At 52.1% G+C, this 14,925-nt stretch overlaps 1 protein-coding gene across 5 annotated transcripts in view; it reads left to right on the top strand.

Annotated features, from left to right (window-relative positions):
• The window catches only part of SNX8 (sorting nexin 8), a 49,918-nt gene that overhangs the window by 4,507 nt on the left and 30,486 nt on the right, over positions 1-14,925 (top strand). For 3 of the 5 annotated variants that reach the window (XM_042921182.1, XM_042921181.1, XM_042921180.1), the window contains exon 2: positions 3,534-3,821. In XM_042921182.1, coding sequence (XP_042777116.1) covers positions 3,534-3,821 — 288 coding nt within the window. Of the gene's footprint in view, positions 1-3,533; positions 3,822-4,565; positions 4,675-5,051; positions 5,158-14,925 lie in introns of those variants that run through there. The other 2 variants (XM_042921184.1, XM_042921185.1) reach the window with 2 other exon arrangements.

The raw sequence follows: 14,925 nt of genomic DNA, 5'->3' as shown, positions 1-14,925 counted from the left end.
GACAGCCAGCACCCACGCTCCTCCTAAAGGCTGGTGGGGTAGCTCTCCGTCCGTCCTGAGCCTATCTAGGGACTATAGGCCGTATCCTGTCCTTGCTGCAGGCCCAAGCTGTGCTCTCCTGTTACCTGACCCAGGCTCCTAAGATTGTTATCTTTTCTTTAATGTTTATTTATTTTTGAGAGACAGAGCCCAAGTGGGAAAGGGGCAGAGGGAGAGGGAGACACAGAATCCGAAGGAGCTCCAGGCTCTGAGCTGTCAGCACAGAGCCCGACGCGGGGCTCGAACCCACGAACCGTGAGATCACGACCCGAGCCGAAGTCGGACACTTAACTGACTGAGCCACACAGGTGCCCTAGATCTTTATCATTTCTGAAAGCTCTGTGGGTTGTCTGGCCTCGGCTTTATTCATTCCTGTAACTTGAAGTCCTCCCTATGTCTGGTACGCTTTCTTGCTTTCGATGCCAGCAATGTGTTAATAACATCTCGGGGAAGGGCTAAAATTGTAGCCAGCATTTCTGTAGTTTTGGAGAAGGAGGATGAATACACTTCTGCGTCCATTCAGACTGACATAAGAAGTCTCTCTTTTTTTTAACGTTTATTTTTGAGACAAAGAGAGACAGAGCATGAATGGGGGAGGGGCAGAGAGGGAGACACAGAACCCGAAACAGGCTCCAGGCTCTGAGCCATCAGCCCAGAGCCCAACACGGGGCTCGAACTCACGGACCGCGAGATCGTGACCTGAGCTGAAGTCGGACGCTCAACCGACTGAGCCACCCAGGCGCCCCAAGAAGTCTCTTATTTAAACCTTAACCTTTCAGGAACGCAACTTTGAAATGAGTGACACCGATGTTGCCATATTACATGCGAGCAAACTGAGGCTGACGAGAATAAAGTAGCTTTTCCGACGTCTCGTGAGGAGAGCCAACATTTCTGAGATGTTGAAATCTTCCTGATTTCCAGAGCCACAGGCCGCATCCCCCTCAAGCCTTCTAAAAGAAGAGATTACGGATGGACTGGAATTTCCTGATTAAGATTGTTGAGGGGGTAGGGGCGACTGGGTGGCTCAGTCGGTTGAGCATCTGACTCTTGGTTTCGGCTCAGGTCATGATCCCAGGGTTTGGGATCGAGCCCAGGTTTGGGCTCTGTGCTGAGTACGGAGCCTGCCTAAGATTCTCTCTCTCCCTCTCTCTGTCTCTCTCTCTCTTCCTCCCTCCTCCTCTCCCTTGCTCTCACGTGCACATGCACTTGCTCTCTCAAAAAAAGAAACAAGAATGTTAAGGAGAAACTGGGGGTTTTATGGCATTGGGTGACGCCACAGGGGCTATTATGAGGGTGATCTCTGGTACCAGATGGTCTGGGTTCAAATCCCGGCTCTTCTGTGGACTAGCTCTGCGATCTTGGCGTGTCAGACTCTTCTGCCTTAGTTGCTGGGGCATGGAGACCATCATACTACTATTTCGTAGATTTCGTGTGACGGGTAGGTGAGTTTCCAATAAAAGGCACTTAGAAAGGTGCTCAGCACATAGTAGGTAGACGTTCAATAAACGCTAGTTTGGTTAGTGTGCTTGGTATTTAGCGCTATTGGCCAAATATTTCTGGCTTTCGGTCCTCCGGGCACTTGGGGGTGTCCGCCCTCTGGCTCTTCCTGGTTGGGGGAAGCGCGTCACACTTTTGGCCAGGGAGTTGCGAATGGAGGGCTGCGGGACGTTTCAGTGCTTGTGCTGGATCCTGCCGAGCTCTTTCTCTTTGTCGCGATGGCAGAACTTCCAGATGGTGGCCGCTCCATTGTCTGGGTTTCCAAGGGACGGTGGCGAGCGTGGCCGCCTTGTTATTTCAGGTGTCTGAGGGTTCAGATTGTTTCTGCAGCAGGATACAGCCTATCCTGACAAACAGGTCAATTATTACTAACGGTCAAGTCCGTAGTCCTCAAAGCGTTTCACTAACTTCTTCAAAAGGCCCCGAGCAGGATGAGGAAGTCCTTGCATTTTGGTGGGACAGCTGATAACAGCCCCTTTCTGCACGTCCACCTGCAACGTGACGTCCCGACTCCACTGTTCCAGTTGTCAGTGTGTGCCTACAGCCCTCGTTTTCCTACATGGAAAGCGATTGATGTGACTCGAACAACAGATGAACAATGTTAATTGGATCCTTGCCATTAACCACAAGGTTTTAAAAGTCAGAAATTCTGGTCTGCTGTTTGCTGCTTCCCGAATGAAACAGAAATCGTATAAGGATTAGTCTTCTTTGGTGACGATCTAAAGAAGTTACAGGCAGACAAGTTTCAGTGCACGTTTCCAGGAACTTTCTAACCGTTCGAGATATCTGGCAATAGAGCCCACAACCTGTAAGGACCGAGTTCCTTTTTCTGGAGGCATTCGGAACGGGGCACGTCAGAACCCACCGCTCACTCCCCTTTCCTCTCACAACACCTATGTTTCCAGCCCTATCACCTGCTTCACTCTGTGATGTGAGAATCCTGTTGTGTCCTTGGTTCCCCCCCCCCCCCCCCAAATGCAGTACCTAGAAAATGCTCAGGCAATGTTTGCAAGAATCAAATAATCTTTCAACCTAGAACCGTGGCCTTCCACCTGGGCTGCGTGTTAGAATCACTTGGGGAGCTTAAAAAAAAATCCCAAGTCTAGGCCACACCCCAGATGAATTAAATCAGAACTTCTGGGGGCGGGCTCCAGACACAGTGTATCTGAATTCTCCCCAGATGATTAGAAAGTGCAGCAAAGATCCAGAACTGCTGAACTGGAGGCTGTGTGGCCCTGTGTCAAGGGTGTTAAAATAATACGTTTAACGTTATCACTCTTGAATAGTGTCTGTTTATACACTTCTATTAGGGTTTTACAGTTTGGAGAGTCCGGTGAACTTTCAAACCTTTAATAAAGATTTTATAATCTAGTGAGGGACAGAGATACCTGCCGAGTAATACCAGGACATCAGCAGTGTGTGTGTGTGGGTGTAGGCGCACGCCCGAGTGAGTGTGTGTTTGGGGACTGGATAGACGCAGAGTCAGGGAAAAGTGCTGAGCCCATCATTTGATGCAACAAGCCCTGAAAGGAAGCCCCGGTGGCGGTGGCGGAAGGAAATAGCATCAGATGGGGGTCTGTGCATCACAGGATCCTGCAGTGTCTCCCCCCCCCCCCCCTGCGCCCCCGTGACTTGGAAAAGCCCATCTGGAGAAAGGGATAGCACTTGCTAGGTTACAGTGGGGGGGGGGGTGCGGGGAGAGCCTCTCTGACTGTGTCAGCTCTCTGGGATGTCCTTGGGTGCGGTGATCTGTAACTGAGGCAGGGTCCAGCTGTAGCAAGGAAAACCAGCTACCTGGGGAAGACTGGGACCTTTCTTAGGACCCCGACGGGGAGGGGGAGGGGGGTCGGTCTGGGCTCTAGATCGCTATAATCAGCCCCCAGGGGGCGTTGGTGGGCATCAGAATCCGGAGGTCCAAGATTCTGACTTTGGAAACGAGGCCCTCCCTCATGGAGCCCTTCCTGGCGCCCCAGCTTCCTCTTCTGCCATTTCTGCAGCCACACTTTTAGCTCCAGGAGGACCACAGCGTCTGCAGCTGCCTGATGCCTCAGAACCTTCGCGCCTGCTGGAGGCCGCTCCTTCTGCTGAACTCCTCATCCCCAGCATCAGCTCAGGCAGGCTCTGCCCCACCCAGGGGTCCCTTCATCTGTTCCGGTGCCCCCACAGCCTCACTTTGGAACAGCCAGGACACTTGCTCTGGTGTCCTGTGGTCCTCCAGATCGGGGGAGACACCGAATGCATCCTCCTATCTCCGGGTCCCGGCACTGGACGGCCAGGGGGAGTGGGTGAGTGAGCTGGTAGGGCGAGTGAGAGTGGGTGGGCAAGGGGGTGGACGAGTGGGTGAACAAGCGAGGGGGCGGGGGGAGGAGTGGGTGAGTGGAGGAATGAACGAATGAATGAGTGGGGGATGGGTGCGTGTGAAAAGCTGAGTGACTGAGCGAGGGGGTGAATGAGTGAGTGGGGAGTGGTGCGTAAGTGAGGAGCAGAGTGAATGAGCAAGCCGGCGGGCGGGAGGGTGAGTGAGTCCTTGCGGACGGGCGGAAGGGAACGAGTGAGAGGGCGGGCGGGTGAACGAGTGAATGAGCGAGCGGAGGGGAGTGGGAGCTAAGGGAAGGGCTAGAGGCGGCGGGGAGAGCGAGGGACGAGCCGGGAGGGGTGCGGGGGCGCGGGGCGGGGAGAGGCCCACGCGGAAGTGCCGAGTGAGCGGCCGAGGGGTGAGCGTGACGGCAAGCGGCCGAGCAAGCGGCTAAGCCAGTGGGCGAGCTGGGCTGGCACCGAGCCTGCTGGGGGGAGCGGGAGCGCGGGCGGGAGCGCGGGCCAATCCTCCGGGTGGCCGCGTGGCCGGGGCGTGGCGGGGCGTGGCGAGTCCGGGCGGGCGTGGCGAGGCCGGACAAGGGGCGTGGCAGGCCCGGAGCGGGCGCCGCGAGGCCAGGCAAGGGGCGGGGCGGGGCCGGGCGTGGGCGGGGCGTGCCGGGGTGGGCGCGGCCAGGCGGGCGGGCGGGCGCGGAGGAAGTCACGTGGCGCGCGCTCACATGACTGGCGGCGTGATGGACCGGCTGCCGGGGGAGGCAGGCGCGGCGCCAGTCGCGGCGGCAGCTGAGGCGGAGGCTGAGGAGGAGGCGGACCCGCCGGCGGCAGGTACGGCTCGCGGTCCCCCGGGCTCCGGCGCGCGGTCCCGGGCCCGCGTCCCCCGTGACCCCGCGACCCTCGGCTCCCTGGGTGTCCGCGGCGCCCGGCGTGCCCCTGCCACGCCGAGGAGCGCGCTGTGGCGCCGCGGGCCGGGGGACCCGAGCACCTGCTCAGGTTTGTCCCGGCCGCGCTCTTCTGCTCGCGCCTCCCGGTGCAGGGCCCCCTCGGGGACGGACGTCCCCCGCCCCCCGCGGTGCCGCCCCGCCCGGCCGCGTGGGGCGCAGCCCAGGACTTTGCGGGGCTCCGACGAGAAATTGGGAGTTCTCCCAAGCAATCCGGACAGACTTCGCCGGGAGTGCCTCCGAGCTAGTGGATGAGCGTGAACACGGAAAGGCGTGCGCCAGGCTTGGCTTTTCTAGCATGCTCCCTGTTGAAAAGTTCCTTCCTCTAGTCCTAGTCCTCTAACTGCAGAACCCACGTAGGGGGATGTTGGTAGGAGTTACTACCTCTTCTTGGTGCGGGCCGGGCGGGGGGGGGGGCACGAGGTTGAGGGACTCCTCCTGGCGGTCTGGCGAGGTGTCTCCAGGGGGCTGTGCTCACCCTAAGTTCTGGGGGGCTACGAGAGGGCTCATTCATTAGGGAGAAACAGGAAGGGGGCGTCAGGGAAGCTGCTGGGGCGTGGGCGTTGGACTCGACTGACTAATTGATAGGAAAGATCCTGGGTGAGTCTACGTCTGCACTGAAGTCCCCCACCCCCAAAGTTGGTCTTTAGATTTTTCATTTCATTTGGAGCTGGGTAAGAGGACGCATGTGATGGCTCTTGCTGTTGGTTAGAACATTGTGTCCTCGAGGTCTCGCGTTGGCGCCCAGCGTGGGCAGTCCGTCTCACCTATACCGGGGCCGTCGCCTCGCCCCTTTGGCTGGGTCACATTTGGAAATGGGAGGCTGTTTCCCCTCGGATTATAAAGCAGTTCATAGTTGCTGGATGTGGTGGTGGTGGTGGCTCAGGGGTCTCTGCAGGTACAGGTAACTGCAGGAGGTGTTTGAGGAGGACTCCACTTATGGCTGGCTGCCAGTTACGGATGGCACCAGCTCTCCAAGACTGCCTTTCCTGCAACTTGGTCTGGAATTTCCATGGTAGCTGGCCTCCTTTGGGGTCGTGGCGATTTTATTAGGCCCGCTCATGGTATCCACAGTGTAGCCAGTATCTCTGTGTTTACAGAGGGCTTTCTATAGCCGGCTGAGTCTCAAATTCAGGGTTCACGGATTGCTGGGATGTAACCTGTCATTTCATCCCATTTAAAATCTTTTGACCATCCCGTGAGGCAGGTGACGTGGTAGAACAAACCTTTTTTTTACACTGGGATAAAGAAAACCCAGAGGCAAGTGACTTGCTTGAAGTGGGCAGTGTTAAGGAGGCACGGTCAAGGTGGGAATGGTGGTTGGGTGGGCTGGAGTCAGAAAACCTAAGCCTTTGAGACTGAATCTTGTCCGTCGACCATAAATGTGAATCTCACATTGATTTTGATTTGTTGAAGGGTTTGTGTGTATGGATACAGAATGAATTTTCTCTGGTGTCCCGTCTACACAGGCAGAGCCCACGCGTAATCGTGGGGACTGTGAGGTCTAGGACTTTGTGGTGCTTTTGAGATTGTGAGCAGAAATTGTGTTCACTTTTTCAGCATTAAGAGTCTTATATTGTGGTTCTTTGACGTTTAAGCTGTGAACGGTAACTCTCTAAACATTTAACTTTCAATTAAGCAGTGTATGGATAAACACATTTTCTTTAAAAAAAAAATGTAGAACATTATTAACTAGGTGGAAATCTCACCTCGATTGCCATCACCCTCTCTTTACCAGAGGTGACAGTTATCAGTTCGGGATGGATTCTCTCCGTTCTATTTTTATATTTTATACATTCGCATTCCCAGGAAACATCCCGCCTTGTGCCTATGCGCCCGTGTTTCCCCAGGAGTGTGTATTAGTTTTCTGCCGCTGCTCTAACAATTTACCGCAAACATGGTGGCTTCACCAGCACAGATGTATCATCTCCCAGATCTGGAGGTCAGCAGTCCAAAATCGGTTTCCCTGGGCTAAAACCAGGTGTGGGCAGGGCTGCGTGCCTTCTGGAGGCCCTGGGGAAAATCCATTCTCTGGCCTTTCTAGCTTGCAGATGCCTCCCACATTCCTTGGCCGATGGTCCCCTTTCTCCAGCAGCCATGAGCACGTCTTTCACACGCTGTCATTTCTCTGGTTCTCCTTTTTTTGTTTCCTTCTTTCCCTTTGAAGGACCCCTGGACTACATTGGGCCCACCTGGGTAGTCCACAGCCCGTGCCCTATTTTAAGGTCAGCGGCTTGGCGACCTGAATTCCATCTGCTACCTTAGTTTCCCTTCTCTGTGGAAACAACAGATTCAGCTTCCAGGGGTTAGGTCGTGGACGCCTTCGGGTGGGAGGGGCGTTATCCTGCCTTCCGTGAGTAGATGCTGTAGGAGTGGAATTGCCAGGTCACAGGGTTTGCACCTCTTTTGTTTTAACGGGTAGTGACGCATTGTCCTCTGTGGTGCCTATCACCCGTTTAGTCAGCATCATGCTTTATTAAGAACATCGTTTCCTCAGGGGCGCCTGGGTGGCTCAGTTAAGCGTCCAACTTCGGCTCAGGTCACGATCTCAGGGTTTGTGGGATCGAGCCCTGTGTCGGGCTCTGTGCTGACAGCTTGGGGCCTGGAGCCTGCTTGGGATTCTGTGTCTCCCCCTCTCTCTGCCCCTCCCCCACTCTGTGTGCGTGTCTCTTTCCCTCTCTCTCTCTCTCTCTCTCTCTCTCTCTCAAAAATAAACATTAAAAAAAATAAAACCACACCCTTTCCTCATAACCTCATCAACACTAAATACCATTTTTTAAACTCTTCAGATTTACAAAAATTAAGAATGTGTCTCATATCTGTTTGGACTTCCATTTTCTCCAGTGTTAGTGGAGTTTAGTTTCTTGTCATGTTTTCATCTTGTGTGGCCTCTCTGAACTCACTGTTCATATCTTTTGCCCATTTTGTTAGGAGTGTATCTTTTTTCATGTTGAATTGTAGAATTTCTTTTTTCATTTTAAACATAGGCCGTTTGTGGCTTGTACAGTAAAATTATAACTAGCAAAATGTCTGATTGGAACATTCTACTCTCTGTGCGGGATGAGCGTTTATTTCAGGGCCTCTTTTGAGGCTATAAAGCTCAGCAACTGTGACGTAGAATAAGAATGTCAACGGATGAATGTGATAGATGCTTGATTGTGCAATTTGATTTTTTGAGGTTGCATCATACCCTGATAAAAATATACACGCATGACCACTGTGTATCGTAGGCCCACTTTCCTGCAGTCCGATGGACCTAAACTTGGTCTTTAGCCCAAGGGAGAATCGGCTTCAGTTCTGTTAGAGTGGCTCAGTGGATGGCATTCCAGACATTCCATTTGGTTAGGAAGCTCCCAGCCACTTGTCTCCTGGTTTTCTCTGGGGTCATGCCTGAGCTCTGCTCATCATTGGAGCTCCTGTGCACCGGCCCCCACCTTCTCTGCGTGCCTGGGCCCTTTCCTTGCTCTCTCTGCCCCAGCCACCACCCCTCGCCTGCTGCTTTCTGGGTGTACATTGGTCAGAATTCAGTGAGCTGTCACTTAAGATGTATGCATGTGGGTTAAATTATATCTCAAAGTGCTGACTACATTCAGAAAAAAAAAAAAACAAAACAAAAAAACAACCCTTCCCGTCCACCCTGCTCCCCTTCATTACACGCATTTTGATTGTAAACTCCCGCCAGGCAGAAACTATTATTTTCCTTTACATACCAGTATGTAGAATAAGATCTGCTATGTAGAAAAGGCTTAGATGTTTAAATAGAATTACGTTTTCATCGTACGTTTTTTAAGGATAGTGTCACATTTTAACTTGGTAACAGTGGTAGCTGTGGAAATATGATTTAAGTTTGCTTCCTTGGTCTTTCAACTCTCTGTCATACAGACGTACCCAATTTGCAAGGTAAAATGTGTCAATTTGAAGAAAGAGGAACTAACTGAATCACTATTATGTAGAACGGATTTTGCCAGAATTTGTGGTTAGCAAGAAAGTGATGTGTTCCGGGTGGGGGAATTCTGTTTTGGTATTATTTTTTCCTTCCTAAGAAAAAGACATCACAAACAGAGATGTTTTGCCCACGCTGCTTGCTGGGGGGAGCCTGGAGCGGTGAGTGTCGGGACAGGGGCTCCGCGAGGCCTGTCTGGGAACAGGTATGGACTGGCCAGACTTGTGACTAGGTATTGTCTCTGCGAAGTCCATTTTCATGACCTCCCGAGGATCTTTCAGAAACGATCCGTGCTGGTAAAGTTTGTTTGCCAGAAGTCTTACGAACGAGTTGTAATCAACCCAGTGAAATGGCATTGTTGTGTGAGAATTTGGGCTTTGAGGAGGAGGGTGTTGTACAGGAATGTAACTGCGAGTGCAAACGTTTTATAAACGGAGAAATCAGCCACAGTTCCACCATTTCAGTGCAACCACTGCATTTTAGCACACGCTTGACTTTGGAACGACACAAGTGTGAACTACGTGCATCCACTTGTACGCGGGTTTTTTTTTGATCAGTATGGTGCGGTACGGTAAGCGTATTTTGTGTTATGATTTTCCTAACATTTTTTTTTTCTCTCGCTGATTTTATTGGAAGGTTATGGTATAGAACACACACACAAAATATGTATTAATTGATCTTTTATTACTTACTGGTAGGGCTTCCAGTCAATATCTGGCTGTTAGCGGTTAAGTTCTTGGGGAGTCAAAAGTTCTACATTGATTTTCCACTTTGCAGGGGGTAGGGTTGGCGCCCCTAACCCCCATGTTGCTTGAGGGTCAGCTGTTACTTCCTTTTTCCCGCGCATATGCTTTTTACGTCTTCCTAGTGCATTTACGCTTTGCGGCCTAGCCTCTCCACTCAACATTTTTCTACACTGTTGAAAATAGTCCTCATAATTCTGTACTTAATGCCGGCATGGTACCGCGTCAAGCTCTCGATTTGTGCTTCTGCAGTGCTAACGTCATATGATTTGTGTTAAAGATCCTCTTGCCACGTGTTTTTCAGAAAATGATTCTTGGGGTGCCTGGGTGGCTCAGTCAGTTAGGCGTCCGACTTCAGCTCAGGTCGTGATCTCACGGTCCGTGATTTCAGGCCCCGCATCGGGCTCTGTGCTGACAGCTCAGAGCCTGGAGCCTGCTTCGGATTCTGTGTCTCCCTCTCTCTCTCTGATCCTCCCCCGTTCATGCTCTGTCTCTCTCTGTCTCAAAAATAAATAAACATTAAAAAAAAAAATTAAAAAAAGAAAATGATTCTTTAAATCGAACCAATGTTAACCTTGCCCTCCTGCTTGCACTTGGTCTCTCCCGCTCTGCCCGTTCCCACCTCAGAGGTGATCTCTGTTATCAGACTTTCCTGTTGGATTAGGGTTTCAGTAACCTCGGTTATTGGGCTTTGAGAACGGGGGGGATGCCCTTGGGTGACCTGTTCAGGGATCTTTGCAGATGTGAGACCTGAGTCCCTCCACCCTCCCCTGAGGATGTCCAGAGAGGCCCGAGAAAACGTACACTGGTGACTCCAGTTTCAGTCAAGTTAAAAAACAGGCAGAATTAGACTCTTGTGTGGGGATGCTGCCGCAGGTTACAAAACTATCAATGAGAGGCAAGGAAGATATCGTGAAAAGTAGGTGGTGGTCGCCTCTGTTAGGAGAAAAGGGGTTTGACCTAAAATGCTTACTGGACAAGGTGGGCTTCTTAATTTTCGACCTGGATGTGTGTTTGAGATATAATTTTGTTAAACTGTCCATAGACATTACAGCCCTTTCTCTGTGCATGTTATCTGTTTCACTGTAGAAAATGTGGAGGGAAAACCCAAGATACCAAGATGTCAAGGGCACCTGCTAACGATCTGCAGTTTGCCAGGCAGAGGTGGGCGCAAGGGGTCTTGTTTTAAAACAGTTTTGTAGGCATTCTGACCTCCCTTGTTTTCTACTCTCTCGTTAACATTGGAAGTAGATTTATGGTGAAATACGTGTTTCATCGTATCCTTGCCCACTCCTAATGGACAACCTTGCAGTGAATCAGCAGGACGGTCTCCTGGCTGCCGCTGTTTCTGGTGTCTGTGTCTGAATACAGTTGGCGCTGGTGAGCCCAGCTGTTTCGGTGGCCCCGGGGGCCAGCAGGACCCAGACCTGACGGCCACTGGCAGGTGTTGTGGCAGGAGGGATGTCTGGGGACCTCACCTGCTGTTAACAGTATCTCCATGATGGAGACGGCAAAGGCCATCTTCTGTAAAGAGGGTCAGGTGATAGTCGTGACTTTGCACTGTTAATTGCCTTTGGGACCGTAATTGCACCTCCCAGCTCCTGAGAAATGCCACTCACTGCTGGGTTTTTGCATTTTCAGCTCTTCAGAGTGTGGGGAAAGTGTGTGTGTGCAGTTCTGTATCTCAGGGTGTCTCGTGTACCACCGTTCTTCTTAGGGTGGACAGTGAAGTCGGGAGGCTCCTCGGAGTACCTGTAGAAGGTCAGTTGTTTTCTTTTTTTATTTTAATGTTTATTTTTGAGAGAGAGTGTGTGTATGTGTGAGAGAGCGAGCTTGCGCACAAGTGGGGGAGGGGCAGAGAGAGGGGAGACACAGCGTCTGAAGCGGGCTCCAGGCTCCCGAGCCGTCAGCACAGAGCCCGACGTGGGGCTCGAACTCACGAACCGTAAGATCATGACCTGAGCTGAAGTCGGACGCTCAACTGGCTGAGCCACCCAGGCGCCCCGCCTGCAGAAGTTGAGAGGTGAGCTGGCTTGTGTGGCAGTGGGCGTGTTTCCTGAGATGGACTGTGTTATGAGTGGAAAGTGTCCCATCTTTTGCCTCCTCCTGGCAGACCTCCACAAAGGGCATTCTTGGCGACCAGAGGACGCGTTGCATTGATGACAAAGCGTGGCAGAGCGCTTCCTGTAGGAGGTGCCTTCCTCCTCACGGACATCCTGCAAAGTCAGTAGTCTATGAACCCCACTTTACAGATGGGGAAACTGAGGCGGCAGCAGTCCCATCGCTCACCCATGACCGGAGAGTGGGATTCACAGCCCGGCAAGCGTGGGGCTCCCGTTCGGAAGCGGCAGACGTAACCTCTTGGCTACCGTCTACGCAGGCCGCCTTCCATGCGCTTCCCTTAAGTTCGCTTTGCCAGCCGTTCCCAGACCTCGAACTTTCCCTCTTCTGAAGGTTTCACATACGGCGAGATGTTTCCGGGTGGCTGTCCTGAAAATCGCCACCGCAGACCACTGTGAGATGTTAGCCTCTCTCTTTTCAGAAAGGGGGTGCACTTGACACGGCACGATGGGCCGAACAGAGAGCCTGGCAGTCCGGAAAGTGTGTGCGCTACAGTCGTTGGAGGCAGAACGGTCTCACTTGCGTGGTTTGCGCGCAGGTCTCAGCTCTGCCCCGCATCTGCCAGAGCCATCCGGTTCAGTCTGGGGAGCCGCGGGTCGACTGGAGCATAGGTTTCCTGGAGAGAGAATGTGACAGCACCCGGAAACACATTTTGCCAAGCACAGGCCGAGTTCCCTCGTCTAATGAAGGTGTTGGGATTATCCTGGCTGACCCATTCGCAGTCTTTGGGTTGCAGACACCAGAGGACGGTCCAGCCTTCTCTGCATGGGAGATGAGACCTCCAGATTCGGCGCAACTTGGCTGTGGAGGCAGGACTGACTACGTGTTTCTCTTACTGTGACATTTTTCACGGTCCCTAATTTGTCCATGCCAATTTCCGGGGCGTTCCTGTCCCTGGCTGATTAATGGCATTCCGGGTCCTCTACCCTGCAGGCCGCTGGGTGGCCTTGTCTTATTTTTTGTGATTCCTTCCGTAGACCGATGGGGGTTTGTTCAAATGGATTTAATTGTATCTCACTTGGTTTCCGATGCCAGTGACTGCTTGGAATTTTATTAGTGGGGCCTAATTTGGCTGTGAATGCAGGCTCTCTATGTAGCCTTGACTGAGATCGAGCACACTCGGTCCTGCTATAGATATTTTGGAATATTTTCACTTTCACGGCAACAGATTCTAGAAAACCGGAGTCACTTTCACACTGAACCAGTCAGACCCAGAGGGTTTAAACAAAGAACGATCTCCCAACAGGTTGAATTTGGTTGCAGAGAGAGATCATGATTCTTTTTGGAAATGGACTCCTTTTTTGTAAGTTATTCCAAGATTCCCCAAATTACTATTAGCTAAAATAGTACCGCTTTTGAACTCTGGAAAAAAATCACCGGGCCTCCCCACAGATAAACATTCTGAAAGTGAGAGACGGAAGAGGTTTTTTGAGGAATACACCCAACTTGACCGGGGCCCTTTCAGGAGCATGTTTGGAAAGATTCGTGGAGAAGCAGAGATCTGGTGGCCCCTGTGCTGGTTCCTCTCGCTCCAGTTTGACACAGGAAATCATCTGATAGGTGACTGTTTTTGGCCCTCAGCTTCAGTTTTGTGATGTCTTCAGGAGACAGACCCGTGATTTTTTCCCCCCCTCTGTGGTTTGCCCTCTTGCATTGCCCTCGGAAAGGAGTAGCCACTCATAGGTTGCAAACATCTCGTTTGTGTGCAAGTGGTTCACTCGTGTCTTTGAGCTCCCAGGGACAACCCACGATCTGTTCGGGTCTTGACCAGAGCAAGATGCCGTCGTTGTGGCGTGCGACCCGTGCTTGAGGCAGTGAGAACGCCGGGCTTCCGGTTCATTTGATCTGTGATCTGGAAGTTCGTGTCTGGCGTCTGGCCTGCCGGTCCTTTGGAGAAGAAAAGCTTGGGCACCAGGCACTGTGGTGGATGCTTTGACATATTTCCTTTAACACAAACTTCTTGCAGCTGAACAGTGTTGAAGATGGTACCGTTCCCATCTTAGAGATGAGAAAACTGAGTGCAGCGAGGTGAGCTGTCTGTTCGCGGTCACAGAGGAGTCAGGGATTTGCGTGGACACCATCTGACCTCTGGCCCCAGGCATGGGGTGTGCCTGTCCTGGCTCCTCTCCCCATGAGTCAGGGAGGGAATACAGGATTGGGTGTCATCACATAACCTGTACAGGTTCAGGCCCCACCGCTTAGCTGCTCGTCAGCGCCGTGACCTTGGGCAGGCTGTGCTGCTAGAGCCTTGCTTTCACGTTTGGTAAGTGGGACCACGGTGCCTACTTGAAGGGTTATCTAGGACTAAAGAGAGATGATGTAGAGGTTCCGCGAGTCCCCCACGCAAAGAGGTTTCGTTGGGAAGGGGCCTTGCCGGAATGGTGGTCAGCAACGCACACAGCTGTCCAGATGGCCAGGTCCATCCCTGCCTTTGAATTCATGGGTAGAGTGAGGGGTGGGAGACACCCTTCCTAAGGGCAGCTTCGGTTGTTCTCAGCATTCAGTGGCTGCTTCCAGTTCTGACGTGCAGCTTCGTAGCCACAGGGATGACCCGGACCCCAGGGGCTGCTGGAAGTTTCCGTGGCAACGACACCAGCTAGGCTTTTTTGCTTGTGCCAGGAACAGCCAGAGGGTTTCTCACGTAGATGATCTTCCCCTTCTCGGTAGACGTCTTCGCTCAAGATCGCAGGCCGGCTGTGCCCCGGGCCCATTGCTGGCACGGGAAAGTCGTTTGCACAAGAACTGGGGAGAAGACAGGGAATTCGTAAAACATTTTTAACAGCCTTATTGAGCTCTAATCCACACACCACATAATTCTCCCATTTGAAGGACACAATTAACAGAATTGTGCAGCCATCGACGTAATTTTAGAGCGTTCTCCTCTCCCCTGGAAGAAAGCCTACACCCACTGGTGGTCAGGTTCACGCTTCAGTCCCCTTTCCTCCTGGCCTGGGCAACTATTACTCTCTGTAGATGTGCCTCTTCTGGAATTTCATACAGATCGAACTGCGTATTCTGTGTCCTTCTGTGTCTGGCTGCTTTCGTTTTGCATCGCGTCGAGGATTATCCGTGCTGTAGCACGTACACTGTTGCTTTTAACGGCCGAGTAGTGTTCCGTTGTATTAAGACTCTGTATTTTACTTACCCCTTCATCACTTGGTGGACATTGGGCTGTTTCCACGTTTTGGCCATTATGAACAATGCCGCTGTGAGTTCACGCACAAGATTTTGTGTGGACGTGCTTGTCATTTCTTTTGGGTGATATACCTGGCAGTGGAATTTAACCTTCTGAGGAGTTGCTGGACTGTTTTCCTGTAAGTACAAGGGCTCC

This window comes from Panthera leo, chromosome E3 (assembly GCF_018350215.1).
Source record: "Panthera leo isolate Ple1 chromosome E3, P.leo_Ple1_pat1.1, whole genome shotgun sequence".
Lineage (NCBI taxonomy): Eukaryota > Metazoa > Chordata > Mammalia > Carnivora > Felidae > Panthera > Panthera leo.
The sequence above is the reverse complement of the archived record's forward strand: the minus strand, read 5'-3'. Positions and strand labels throughout refer to the sequence as shown.